The following is a 15,185-nucleotide window of genomic DNA, read 5'->3' on the forward strand; positions in this document are numbered from 1 at the left end:
TCTTCATCATCCATCCTGTGGAGTATTTTTCTTCTAGTAATAGTTATGTAAGTTTATTTCCTTGACATGTTGGGTCATTCTTCATGATCCATCATCATAAGCAAGCTAGATAGAGAACATATTGATCTTTCATATTTGTCATCTCAATGTGTTATAACAAAAATAACCACCCTCCAATCATAAGGCATCTTGTATATATAGGGGAAAGGACCCAATAATCATTAGGGGGTCCAATAACCATGAGTTTTTTGTCATGTTGACCCCTCAATTACTAATATGAAAGTGGTCCCAAAAACAAAAAAGCATGTATCAATAGTCAGTCACACATGTACTAAGAGTTGATCATTTTTTATCTTTTTTATTAGTAATTGGCCCATTTAAGAGCTGACCGTTTTTCATCTTTTTTAATAATAATTGGCCCATTTGTGCACCACTATTGGGACATTTCGTAACAACTCTCGGAACATTTGGCCACTAGTGCTGACATTTTTTAGTGAATAACTATTGGTGCAAGAACATAGCAAACATCAAACAACACTATGATTTCATCATTTTTTTCCATCTCTATACATGATGGTCTCTGCAGAGAGATACAAGAACATCCAGAAGCTGAAACCTTAGTTTTAAGTGGTTAACTCGCATTCAAGATATGCCAAAAAAAAATTGTCTAAATCCAACAAACCATTTAGGCTCTACAGATGTATGAAGTTAAGGTGTGCAAATATTGGATCATTTCCCTTAGATGTGAATACCATGCTAAATCTCTTCTAATAATGTCTTTAAATACCATACTAAATATCTTCTACTAATGTCTTTAAATACCATACTAAATCTCTTCTAATAATGTCTTTTAAAATATTGAAAGTCTAAATAACAGTGGTTGGAATGTCCTCACATGTTTAACATTTATTGTAACCATACACAATTTTGATAGGTAGAGTTCAACAAATTCAGAAGAAGCGCGCACATTTATATCGTTTGTCCATTAAACATTACATCTAGTAGGCATCGTGATTGGCATTTATTTCGAACATAATATTTAATTAGGCCAAATTGGCATTACAAAGATTGTCATTGACTCAAACAAATTACTGCACTGGCACTTAGGAACATGAATGTAATCTCCTCTGGTCATTGCGCGCCAATATGAGTTGCATTTCTAACTTGCTGCTTCATGGATTAAAGATGATAAACACAGTCTAGCACCGACAATATATAAAAACCAGTCATAACTTCAATATATGATAATTCATTTGTTAATGAATTCTTTTTCTTTGGAAATGAAAGTGATTTTGAAACAGTTAGGAAGGAGGTAAGCAGCAAATCACAATTTGAAGGAGGTAAGCAGCAAATCACAATTTACTCCTCCAGACCAGTTCCTCCTCGAGAACGCTTCATATATCATGCACATTAACAAATTGTAGGCATCACAATTTTTCACTCAAAATTCTCATTAGAAAAAAACCTTAGTTGATCAGATGAGTCTTTCAGAAACGATGAAACATAGTTCTTCCATGCAAACGCTTTCATTTTTGGTGTAGTGTAATGAACTACGAAATTGCTGACTGTAATTGGTTCTAAATTTGATAGTGTGATATATAATGCTTTGTGTTGGATCACACTCCGCACAAAGAGTGCGTAAGGAGAAGAGAAATGAAAAATGATAGTTTTTGTAGTTTTCATTAGTTTTTTTGCAGACAACATATACGAGTGTACGCAAAATACATTTCAGCTTTAAATCAAGTTTGCCAACTTACTTATTGTGCTTCACAAAAACAACGTATATTTACAGCAAAAAGTACTGAAATGATTCAATATGGTCAAACTGTATTTATATGTCAGATGCCCTGCAGCCCGTAGGCACATTTTTATGCAGTTCGGTGAACAAATACATGGTGACTTAAAATTGAAGTGTAAACCCAATCAAACTCCCCTTAAGAAAAAACCAGTTTTTATTTTATCACAGAAATCTGGTGAACAGTAGTGTACAGGATGTCCTCATGAAACAGCATAAGAATTAAATGGTCTATTAGGATGCGAGATGCATTTTTTCTCGTATCCTGCATATCTTCAAATTATGCTTCATATCACCAGTTATTAGCATGATAGTTGATTCCTACTGCTATTTGTACAAAGAGAACGAATGCATCTTAAGAAATTTGGCATTATGTGAGCGAAATCTGCTTTCTTTGCATAACTGTGTGTTCATGAACAATTGAATAATTTTTATTTAGAGAATACAGTCAAATCATTTACAAGTTCGATTAAATTCTTGGTTTCATGAGTTCATCAGATACCATGGCACAAGGGGAATAAATTGATAAATTTGGCATCCCTTTGAGGGCTTTGGGGGCTTGAAAGTGAACCATTTTCAGTAATCACCAAAAGGTAACACTGTACATGAACATCTGCTTCACATGCAGCATTTGGTATGTTCTTCAGATGCTTCAGTTTTAGAAGCCCACCAATCACTAAAGAATGAAGTCAGTCAACACTGCATAATGAGTTACAATTTGTGGTACTAGGAAGCAAACTTCACTCAGTATAAACGAGACGAACCACTCTGAACTGCAGCTACTTTCCTTGTCGCAGTCATTCCAACATATTGAGCCTTGGGTTGCATCAGAGTTGAATCACTGATGTTATCTTGCTCAACTTTTGTTGTCGAGGTTCTCCTTGGATACGAGTATATAGGAGCAGCATACTGAGAAGTGGGAAGAACTGCATTTCTAATCAGCCTTCTAGAATCATATGTTTCTTTACCATTTTCATACGGTAATACAGGGCCAATTACTTTCCCTGGTTTTGCAGACCCCCCTGCCATTGATAAATGGAAGGACCAACTTTGAAATGTAACTCACCAAAAAACATAGACAGTAATAACTAAAGAAGAAAATGGACAAGAAATTTATATTAACTTGGCATGAAATTCCAAATTTGCTATTAATGGAAGAAAAACTCTTACCTTGCAAGATCCTAAATGCTATTAACGGAGGAAAACTCTTACCTTGCAAGATCCTCTGAGATGGTTGCAATGGAGGCTTTGGTGCATTTCCAGAACCTTGGTGCTGTTTCTCTGTTTCCCTAATACACCTAGAACCTTCATCACAAGCTTCTATAGGCCGCTCCCTAGAGGAACCTGTTTTCTCTGGCAAGGGAGGCGTGGTACTTGAGAAGACAACAGATGATCTGCACATTGTGTTTTTTTCATTCATATTACGCAAAAACTGCCGGACAATTCTAGAATTCAATTGTGTCAAGCTACAAGTGGTACAAATGATGAGGATATACCTTGGGAGAGATGCATGCTGCCTATCTAAAGGAACCACAGGTCCACCTTTTCCATAATGTTCTTCAAGGTGAGCAAACTGTCTCTTGAATTGATCAACAGCACTGCAACACCAACAGAAAGTAGTTAGAATGATAGAACTATATATTTCATCCATGAATCTCAAAATATACCATATGCCAACAACAATAAAATCATCACTCAAAAGGTGGTTTACAATTGAAAAATACCTAGGGTACATAAAATTAGTCCTATCTGTTCCATTCAGGTACTCTTTCAGCATCTGTGGATGATACTCAAGAATTTCTCGGAAAATAAGTTCCCTCACATCTTCTTTTGTTACCCTACGCCTCTCAAACTCAAACTCCATCTTACTTATTGGTTGAGCAGAAGGTTCACGCTCCACTTTTGCTAACCCTTTAAAATAAGGATCAGCCAAAGCCTGGTATATTGTGATTCAGACCAGTACTCACTAGTCAGACAAAGTCTATATGCATACTTAAACAACATAAGTCAGAAATATATTATAGTAGAACAGCTAGTATTTCATTGAGTCAATACCTCTTCTGCTGTTGGACGATCTTTTGGGTCAAAAGCTAACAATTTCTCCAGAAGTTTGAGTGCAAGGGGATCTGCATTTTGAAATTTCTGTGAGAACGGTATAGGTTGCTTTTTGCGCATGCTACTCAGGTATCTTCTAGCCTTATCATTGCGAACCTGCATAGATCACTTAATATTTTGACTTTCTTGGAAAGCTTAACCAGAAAGACATGTCAAAGTGTGCACAAATAAAATTGTACTTCCACAACTAGTTTGTAACCATGATCATTGTTTCACAAAAATTAAAATAGCTTGTTTCATTAAAAAGAAAAATCTAAAGAAAGAATATTCACCCTCGAGATGGCTTCCATTGATGGAGTTCCAAACAGGTCAGTCATCAAATCGAGCTGATGAACTACATTTTTACCAGGGAACAAAGGTTTCCCAGTCAAAACTTCAGCAAAGATACAACCAATGCTCCAGATATCAATGGCGGGGGTGTACTGCACAGCATATCAAAAAGGAAAATTCTGAGAAAATGAAATCCTGCCATGGCAGAAACATACCATAAGTTGATAGATGCAAGTTTACCTGAACCATTATGAAATCCAAATTCACACAACACAATACATAGACAATTGTGTAAAGTTGATAAGTGTTGATGTTAAAAGCAGACAAAAAGAATGAAATGATAGAAAATTTGTTGTTTCGCACCATGTTTTGTCCAGTTCAATACACACCAGCTTTATCACCTAGGAGCTGTTTCACCCTACACAAGACTCTCATATCTGTGCCAGACTGCAATTACTGTACGGCAGCACTCTATCCAACCTACTTTTAATTAGATATTGAGAAAGTTTGAAGTTTGACCTGTAACAAGATGACTGGTAATGAAGCGGGAACTTTGGCCATTTCAGGCGAGAAGAGCAAAAGGATAGAGTCACATTTAACTCATAGTGGATTTATACACAGACTGTAAACTAGAGTAATACGCATACAATAATAAAATAGTCTGAAGCCCACTCGCACACTAGTACAATATTATCATAAAAGGAAGTTCCAGGCATTTGATACCAGCCAAGAACACTTCTGGTACCTTTGCTGTCCCAATAATAAGAAAGCTAATGAATAGGCCACAAGACAATCAGACCCAAGGGGCATGGAAAGGAACTTCAATAGAATGCCCCCGAACAGACAGCTAAAGGATGTAAGTTAAAAAAGACTTCAATGACAAAGGATGCAATTAAACATTTTATCAGAAATAAATGAACCAGATGAAAATGTTACAGTGCTTAGAGATTATAATATACAAGTTTCTCTACTGAGGCATGAGTGCTAGTCCAAAATCACTGGCCTCTAAAAGAACCGTGTAGAATACATAATTCAGGATGGAAGTCTGTAATTGTAAAGCACACATGATCATTAAACATAGTACCGAGAAATGTATTTTGCCAAATATAAATTATAATATAAAAAAAAGAGGCTCTCAGCGTTTTATCACTTAAAAGCTTAAACTTCAATATTGAAAACATCAAATACTATGTTTCTTTATCCAAGATTCAGTAGCTTTCACAATCATTGCATCTAGGACCATGAATAGTTTTCTCAGTCCCTTGTCATCAAGGTTGCACGGGGACGGGGGTACTTAGGGTACCGGTACCAGTACAGTTACGGGTACGACTATTTTTCATAATAGGGAACCAGGGGTACTCGGGTATGTTGAACTTAACTTTTAATTATACTTTTATATTTATAGATATCTGAAATTGTGAGTCATAACAATGGTTTTTCAAAACAAGAACTGTGATAAAGTTTGCAAATATAATGTATTGTTTTCAGTTTCAGATTTGCTATATGTTTGTAATAATAATATATGATAAATGATTAGATACATAACAGAGAAGGCAGACTTTAAACATGACAAGGTGGTCATAAATCATATGACAATAACATATTGCAAATGATAAACTTCTGACTTGAATGGTGATAAAGTTTATTGTTAATCAATAGTGTATCAAAGTTTCAAACTAATTAGGTATTGAATTAAGTTTGATAAACAAGCTGATACGCAAACAAAAAACCGAAAAAAAAAGAAAAAAAAAACAGAAATCTTAATCAAGGTCATTAGCTATGATGCTCTCCATGAGTACCCGGTACTTTGGATACACATAGCCGGTAATTGGGTATGTGGGTACAAGTACCCATGCAACCTTGCTTGTCATGCAGCCAAATAATTAGTTTTCTAGTATCATCATGTTTTCAGAGGTTGAAAATGAGTATTAAAGAATGCCAACTATATAGTAATCATCAAAAAGTGAAAATGAGCACAACCACCAAAACTACTGATCAAGCACGCAAAATTCAACTTCCCAAGTTCATAATGAAAATAACTGAAATAGACAGGGTATTTAACTTAGTTCACATCAGTAAGGCTAGGTACATGCGCATGTGTCCACTCACACAAACAATATTAAATATCAAAAACAGCCACAATTTGCAAAAAAAATTGCAAAACTACAGCCAGAACGCAACTACTAACTGATAAAACAATATCATATTTAAAGATTAATCAAAATGGTTTATAAATATTCATAAGACATGAATACTTGATGACTGGTTAGCTAGAATATTTCTAGCGTAAGTTTTGGCTTTTAGCTTTAACTTCCTTTTTTCTGGTTTTTAATCTTTTAATTTTTTTCAGATATATACCTGGGCTAGACCCAAAACTCGGAACTATACCCAGGATTTACAGAGCCAAGGCACAAACAGAGTACAGGTACGCGTGTTACAGGGTGTACCAGATAACCAAAAAATAATAAACTTCCTGGCAAAACCTCACATAAAAAAAATTTACAAGTTTACGGTAGGCTACATGAATGTGCTTGCATGTAAAAGGAAAGATAGGAAAAGGAGATGAAACCCATACACATTAGTTTGTGCAGATAGATGCCATACAGTAAAAAATAGAAAAAACTTCTACTCTTGTTGACACCAGTAAAATACTTACGTTTGGCTTTTGTCCTTGCACCCAACAAGATTCCAAGATAAAACTAAAGAAAACAAGGTACTCAATAGGAAAACGAGCAAAATGAGATGAACATAATTATGACAGCTGTAAAAGTCAACAGTATAGTGCACCAATGGCACATACATGACACATCTTCTTGATGTTAGATTGAATCATGGCAGCTCTTAAAAGCTTTAGCATTCCCTCACAATGAACAGACCATTCAAAGACAAAATTATGCCTAAAGCTTTCAAATAAGAAATTCATGCCATGATTCAAAAGTTAAATGCATAAAACAGACTTATCTGAAAATAGAAACCGCAACCGTGCTGGCCAATACCTACTTTTGGAACCATTCATGCAGCCTTCTCCAGACGAGTCATACTGAGCAAGCATAAATCACATTGATAATTCATTTATAACTGAATGACATCAAGAAAGATTATATATAATCCCTTACATCAGAATGCACACAACACCTATTTTCTATAAATTCTTCACTGCCAATAATCCATGTTGATCTTACCTCCTCATCACCTGTCAAATGTGAGAGGATGTGTGCCACAGATACCCCTGCATCAAGTAGGGGTGTTCATATTTCAACAATTGTCACATCCTAACTAGAGCATCCATTCATTTATGATTCAATCCAACCTAGGCCAACAAACCGTTCAGAAAAGAACATTCATAGTGTAGATTTTAACCCTTCCAATACTTGACTTAAAAGAACACTAAGAATTCTACAACAAACTTGAAATCATTTTGTGTCACAAGTTCACTGAACAACAAATATTGAAATTGCCATCAAAATTCAATATCTAATTTTACACATTGCAACTAAAAAGACATGCCTAGGATCTCTTACATTTATTTCTCAAATCAGATCATACAGTCTTACATATGTCTCAGATTATACTGTCTTTCATATGTCCAACAGCAATATCAGTCTATCAAAGACACCATCTCTATGTTTACATTTTGCAACAAGTGTCTTTAGGCAATCTTCATTAGGACTAGTATTCCATCAGATCATATAGCCCATATATATATCATGATCACATTAAATGAGTAACGCATGCCACAAAAGAATTCTGAATAATGCCAATTAATCCTGGCAATTACCAGTCATGGAGATTGAAAAACATCCAGGGAGGCAACGAGAGAGCATCAAGTGAGCCTAAATTATTATACGTAAAATCTTTTGCACACCAAGTAATCATTTACTTGCAATGAAAATATTCTAATAGCTTTACTGTGAAAATATTAATTAATGAATATGACCAGACAAAGTAGCAAATACCTTAGAGAAAAAAGATCCACATAGCTCTGGAGCCCTATACCATCGTGTAGCAACATAATCCTGTGAAGAAAAAATTATGTCTCTTTGAGAAACAAAGCTAAAAAACCTGTGACTGCACTATTATGCTAACTAAAACAAATGTGAATGAGAATAAAAAATGCTCACAATATAGATAAGTCTAGAAGAGAAAGTAATACCGTCCAGAAGATTGTCGTAGGCATGTCATTGAAGGCAACTCTTGCTAAACCAAAGTCGCATATTTTTAGCTTACAATCAGCATTGGCCAAAACATTCTTTGGTTTTAAATCCCGATGGTAAACATTTGCTACATAAACAATAAGATGATACTTCAGAACATGATCTAAGGCAGATCTTCAAATCAATTGACAAACAATGTATATATTCATCAGATTCATACTGATCACTGAACATGAAATTGCAAGTGGTACTAAAAACAGAAATATATTTCTTTAATTAACGATGCCTAGGCACACAAGAAGCCATTTTCAGTAGAACAACTCAAGTGTTTCGCTAGTACATGTAAATCAAACATAATTCCGACCTGCAGGCATTATCAATATTTCATAAACACAGGTTTTGGGATAACGGTGAAGATTAAACTTTGATAATCCTGCACGTGGAACCATTATTTGTAGACTATTGTAATAATTCCAACAATTTTCTTTGAAACACTTTGTTAGGAAAATTTCATGGGTCAATGAATAAAATCATTTAGGGTTGGTAGATTAAAATCTGTCAAGCATTTTTCAGAATGGCCATTTGGACAGACTCATTAGCACCCCCAGTGATCCGTTTGCATTATAGTTAGTTTCCTAACAAAACAAAGTGTGGCTATCTAATAGAGTGAGTTAGCTGTCCTTCTCATTCCTTTTTCCCTTTTTGTTACACTGGGCAATCTAGTTAAATAAAGTATATAAAAAACTACGGAAAGAAGCTTTATTTAGCCTATTTTTAGCCCTTTAATTACAAACTCATTTACATCATACAAATGTATAAATTGATAAAAAAACATTTAAGTTTTTGTCAACACTGAAATTCATTTAACTATCAAAGAATACAAAAGCCCTAATCACACAACCATACATGCAATAAATTGCATTAACTACAATTTCCAGAGCAAAAGAGTGGCTATACACTCATAATTAGAATAAAAAACCTTTATCTATGATCTAGTGAATACAGTCTGCAAGTCCACATTGCGATTGCAGTGTTTCAATCTTTAACTGAGATTACTTGGCAATAACTGTGCTACAAAAAATTTACCTGTATGTATGTACTTTAAAGCTCGAAGAAGCTGGTACAGAAAAAACTGATAATGTTCAGGGGTCAAGTCATCATTTGCCTTAATAACCTGGTGTAGATCTGACTCCATAAGTTCAAAAACAACATAAATATCTTTGAATTCTCGCCGTGAAGGTGGCAACATAATATGCTTGATTTCAACAATATCAGGATGCCGCAGAAGTCTCAGAAGCTTAATTTCACGTAAGATTCGAGTAGCATCAGATATATGTTCAAATATGTCATTTATCTTCTTGATTGCAACTTTTTCTCCAGTATGAGTATCAATCGCAGAACAAACAACTCCATAGCTCCCTTTACCTATAACCTCCTGGATCTTGTAGCGGCTAGCTTCACCATACTCAGTGAAAAATTCTGCCTCGGTAGGGTTCTGTATTCTCACAAATCACATTAAACTTAGAGTCTGAACTTATTTTCACAAATATAATCTGCAAATCTATAAATATAGCTTAAAATGTACTCTTGGCTTTTTCCTTCCAAACCAAAACAAGTGTTGAAGGATGTCCCCAAGGACCAAACTTCTCCTAACCCTCTCATTCAATCGTGGCTTTCTGAACTCAGTAACCATATAATATTTACATAAGATGCTAGCATTAATGGCATGAAAATAATTAAGAGACAATGTAGAGAAATGAAGTGTGTTACCAGTGTAGGTCCAAACTTTACATATCAGTCTTGTCAACAGATCAAACCAAGAATAAGATAGAGACAGAATTGGATTAAAAGTGATGCAGGAAATTACCCAGCAAATGGGTATACTTGAGAATTGCAAGTATAAATTTCATAGCAAACAAAAACAGTGTCTGTTCAACTTACTAGCTTGCAAAAACTTGCAACAATGTTTTTTATTTATGTGAAGCATTTTAATATTTGAACTGTGCAAGCTATAATCCTTGGTCTGCTCTACTAATTGTTGTTCATATTCGGCTTCCAAACACTTTTTACTAAAAAACTGACTTGACAGGGAACATATACTTTGTAATGATGGAAAAAATGGAAGCCCCATACAAAATCTTAGATGTCCATTGCCATTATCCAAACATGGATAAAAATAAAAATGCAAAATGTTATATTATTAAAAAATATTGTTTCCCTCACTATAAAATAGAGGATTTCCTGCTATTATCCATGAGTGATAAAGAAAAGAATCAGACATTTATAACGAACATTAGAATAGAATATAATTAAAAATATACAAAGAAGAACCGTGAGTTGAGGAATGTAGTACATACAGTGACGAGGCAGTATGGTCTCAGGAAATCATCAGAGGTGTCAAGCTTGGAAAAATGTAATTGAAGTTGATTGGAGTTTTGACCATCCTCGTTGAATGTATAAATATTCTCATTATAGGCAAAGAAGAGAAATCCTACATGGAAATGCTTTAATGTTTGGTAAAACAAAAAATCATGAGCAGAAAATTCGTTTTCATAATACTACTATCACCGAAAACCTTGAAAGGTTTAGACAAGATGGCTATTCAAAGACTGAAGTGGACATGAAACTAAAAAGGCCTCAAATGAACACCAGCAGAGTTTTGTTTGCCGAACAAGGGCAATTAACTGTCAAACGTTATCTTCTTATTGTCTGTCTAGAACAAATTGAACGGGAAACATGTTGGTCAATTGAAGAAACCCAGTGGATCCATTTTAGAAATTGGCAATTGCTAAAGTGCAGTTCAGAATACTATGATCAAGTCCCTTAACTGACCAAGAAGAAGCGTGATGACTCTAGACCAAATGCAACTCAAGCTTACCAGACATAACTAAAGCATGCTGAACCAGACTAGATAAGATATGCAAACGAGAACAGAACTCATCTAGAAAAGGTATAGCTAACCCATTACATTAAGCTTACCCGGAACTGATCATAATAAATCATTATCATGTAGGTCACAGTTTACAGCACACATGGAGGTGACCGTACGTGGCATATAACAAAAACAACATTTTTATGCAACATAGAACAAAAATATCAAGAAGCCAAGCCAAATCCAGATCAGTCATACCTTTCTTCTCTGTTCTTGCTGCATAGTTCCTTTTCGTGTGTCCTCTTCCAGATCCACACTATCTCCTTCAACGTTTGTGCCTCACAAGGAATTCAACTTTCTCTACCTATTTTCAGCCCCTCGGTGTCAACAATGGCCGGTCTTTTTAACAAGGGCAGCCTTGAAACAAGATAGACAAACTTAATAAGAAGCACTATTTCAGCAAGGTCTGGGCCTCAACCACATTTTCCCCACCTGCACCTGCCCCTAATCACAAACCCACTGTCCGTTTTGCTTCTCCCACTCATAAACAAGTTTGGATCTCTTCTTTTGCAATCAATCATAGAGAAACAGCACAAGCCCATGCCCTGGCAGGCCTGCTGAATACATACAAAGTCCGCATTGCCAAACCAAGAGAAAGAAAAGGGCAAAAATCTTATAAGAATAAATAAGGCTATACAAAAGCAAGACAGCTCCTATCCTGCTCTTTCTATTCCCTCCGGCAGGCCTTTCCGTCTCCTAGCTCAGTGACAGTTATTGGGCACTTAAAAATGGAGGTTTTTAAGCAAATGGGCAATTGAAAATGGAGGTTTGTAATCAAATGGGTAGTTGGAAGTGAAGGTTCACAACCTCTAACATAACATTCAGCAATAAAGGGAAATCTCAGGTCCCCAAAATGTGCAAAAAAACAAAGAAACCCAATCAACTTTTCAATGACGGAACAGTGACCCACTACAAGAAATAATGGAAATTACCCAATCTCAGAAAGGCAATATTGCGATATTTCCTTTCTATCACTTCCACTCTCTCCTGTTAATTTCGGTCCCCTCTAGAATCTTCTCTAAATCTAACCTTCTGTTGAAACTGAGTTTATCAATGTTGTTGCGGAACTGGATATATCGTGGCTCCTATTCCTGACTACCCACCTCTAATGTTTTTTTATTATTTTTTAATCCCTTCTTCAGTATTGCTTTCTAATGTATGGATGAAAAAGTCATGTAATCTTAGTCTCAATCTTTTTCCAACGTTTTAAATATTGTAGGTCAGCTACTGTGTTTGCTTCTGCTTTCTGCTTCTCCTCTAAATTTTATATCCCTTTCCTTGGCCTCTTGGTGGATGGGAGGCTTCATCAACACTCACGGTATGCAGCCCAACGGGCTTGTGGGTCCTTGTCCGATCAATAAAGCACTGTGACCGGCCTTTCCCCATTAATAAAGGTTGCAGAATTATCCAAACCTAAACATACTTTGACTATGACCTTGTAAAATATAATCTTTTACTTTTTCATTTTCATTTTTAATGTGGTTCCAGGCTTAAAGATGTCATGCCAAGCCCACCGAAATAGATTTTATAAAACTTCTACGCAAGCATGCATTAGAAATGTTAAAAGGGTCCATCACCATAGGGGAAAATTTTAATTTTTAAAAAAAATACTAAAGAAGATAAAAAAGAAATTTAAACTAACAATTCCATAATAAAATATTAAAATATTTATCATTATAAAATATAATGAACATGTCGACAAGGACTTGTAAGGTAGAATAATCTTAAGTTTGTTAAAAATATGTTTCAGTAGAGTTTAAAAGTTTAATTTATTATTTATTATTATTGCATGAAGCAAATGTTTTGAGAAATATTTGTTTAAAAATTTCATCTTGTTCATGAGGCAAATCGAAGTGCATTCTTAGAACCTACAAAATATAATATAGTTTTTTATCAATTAGAATTATCAAGAGAGCAATGACATTAAGATGGTATTATGGTTTTAGAAGTAGTGATCTAATGTGTTTTGTTTTGCTTTTCAATCATCTCAACCAACTATTGCAAGTCTTCATTTGGGGTTAATGATCATCTTTTGCCTCTAATCTAACTTATGTCTAGTTTTTTGTTGATAAGATTGGTTGCACTTTAGAGAATTCTTCTTCATGAGTTGCTAGCTTTTTTGTCAACCTTTGAACTAAAATATTGGTAAATCTCTAATAGGGCAAGAATTACACATAGGTTACTCTTGTGTGAAGTGTTGAGTAGGGCATCATCCTTGTCACCTACCTCCCCTTTTTTTCTTCTCACACATCAACTTTATGTTGGGAACTAAAGATCTTTGGAAAACACTCCCTCTCATTTAACAAGTCATCTTCAGGCTCCTATGATTAGCAAATAATGGTGACCTCAAACACTTTTGTGTTCAGAATCAATTGTATATCCCTAGTAGAGGTTCCTAATGAATACATAGCTCTTTCAAATTGAAATTATTATAGAGTGTGTTACCATTAGTCATTTTAATGGCCTCTAACTTATTCCATTAGCATTCAAAAAGAGGGTATCATCAATTTGAGGGTCAAAATTCACTAGTTTCAAGTTAACATGAAGAAGTTTCCACAATCTATCATATTATTGAGATGCATTTCTAGATTAGATTGTGTGTTAATATTTTGCATCAACACTTTAAATCACACTCGGTGATCCATCATCGGGATGAGAATAGCTGGAGGAGAAAAATGAGTTGTTGCAGACCAACTAGATGATATATAATAAGGGTACACATGTTGAGACAATAAAGGTGTTAGAAAGTAAAGTTTTCTGAGATAATTGAGAGGGGGCGGGGGGTGGGGGGGTGAATCAGTTATGCATTTAAAACAACTCTTGAAGCAATATCTTTGTTAAGCATGTAAATAGTAGATGCAACAACCATAGAAAGATAACCATGCACAATACACCAGATATGTTAACTAAGGAAACCCTTGATTAGAGGGAAAATCTTGGTGTGAATGATGCCCACAAGATGATTTACTAATATAAACGTTCATCATGAAAGGATATACCTTGTTAGGAGTCAATGAAATGCAATCAATACATATGAGTCTCTGTTAGGAGACTTTGGATCCCTGTTAGGAGATTCCAACCTTGTTAGGAGTTATGCCAAACTTGTTAGGAGTTTAAAGGAGGACAATTAAACCCACTGTCCAAATAGCCTCAGTATTATTTGCACTTAATAATATAGATGTGAAGAAACAATTGTCCAACCAACAACTTATCTTGCCAAATCAGTTCCTTTTAATTTCATTATTTATCAATCGTGCCAAACTCTTCTTTGATCAAAGGATATTCAGATTCAAGTTCACTCACACAATAACCATCTGCACTAGATCTCACTTTCAAGTTCGCATAACCAACAAATAATCTCACTTATCACAAGACCAAACTCTTGTTAGAAACAATAGTCCACGAAGATAACTGGGGGGTGAATTAGTTACCCAATAATTAAAACATTTGTCCACCTTAAATAATCTTCACCATTCAACAAAAGTAAACAACAACCATAACAAGATGCACATACACAATTACACCGGATATGTTAACTAGGGAAACCCTTGATTAGAAGGAAAACCCTAGTGGGAATGATGCCCACAAGATGATGTACTAATATAAATATTTATTGTTAGAGGATGGACCTTGTTAGGAGTCAATTACAACATTTAGTACATATGAGTCCCTGTTAGGAGACTTTGAATCCTTGTTAGAATATTCCAACCCTGTTAGGAGTTGTAGAAGATAGAAGGACCCATTGTCCAAACAACTTCTGGGGCAAGACCACTGAGCTCACTGTCCAACTAATCTCTCAACTATTCCTTGCAGAATAATTGCTTATACTATTCTTTAACTTCTATCCTCTATCTTGTCAACCAAACCAATCACTGTCAAACCTTATAGACCAGGTCACGAGCCTCAAATCCAAGTATCA

The 15,185-nt window shown here is 35.1% G+C and overlaps 1 protein-coding gene across 1 annotated transcript; it reads right to left on the reverse strand.

The window, feature by feature from the left end:
* Positions 1–2,202: 2,202 nt before the first annotated feature.
* LOC149553270 (mitogen-activated protein kinase 15-like) lies at positions 2,203–12,625 on the reverse strand. Its single transcript, XM_089788740.1, has 10 exons — positions 11,465–12,625; positions 9,421–9,829; positions 8,334–8,461; positions 8,137–8,196; positions 4,183–4,332; positions 3,851–4,006; positions 3,520–3,731; positions 3,292–3,393; positions 3,008–3,189; positions 2,203–2,817 (listed from the first exon to the last, which is right to left on the reverse strand). The coding sequence occupies exons 1-10, from the start codon at positions 11,486–11,488 to the stop codon at positions 2,540–2,542; spliced, it is 1,701 nt and encodes a 566-aa protein (XP_089644866.1). The 5' UTR covers positions 11,489–12,625; the 3' UTR covers positions 2,203–2,539.
* Between the last annotated feature and the right edge of the window lie 2,560 nt (positions 12,626–15,185).

This window comes from Cupressus sempervirens, chromosome 6 (assembly GCF_028749045.1).
Source record: "Cupressus sempervirens isolate cs-2001-9-10 chromosome 6, ASM2874904v1, whole genome shotgun sequence".
Lineage (NCBI taxonomy): Eukaryota > Viridiplantae > Streptophyta > Pinopsida > Cupressales > Cupressaceae > Cupressus > Cupressus sempervirens.

Excerpts from the sequence above, each read along its gene's own strand:
- LOC149553270 (XM_089788740.1), bottom strand. The coding sequence starts at position 11,488 with ATGCAGCAAGAACAGAGAAGAAAG. Across the intron at positions 9,830-11,464 it reads AGCAAGAACAGAGAAGAAAG|AACCCTACCGAGGCAGAATT; the intron begins GTATGACTGATC and ends GTGAGAATACAG. Across the intron at positions 3,190-3,291 it reads CAGCATGCATCTCTCCCAAG|ATCATCTGTTGTCTTCTCAA; the intron begins GTATATCCTCAT and ends CACAATGTGCAG.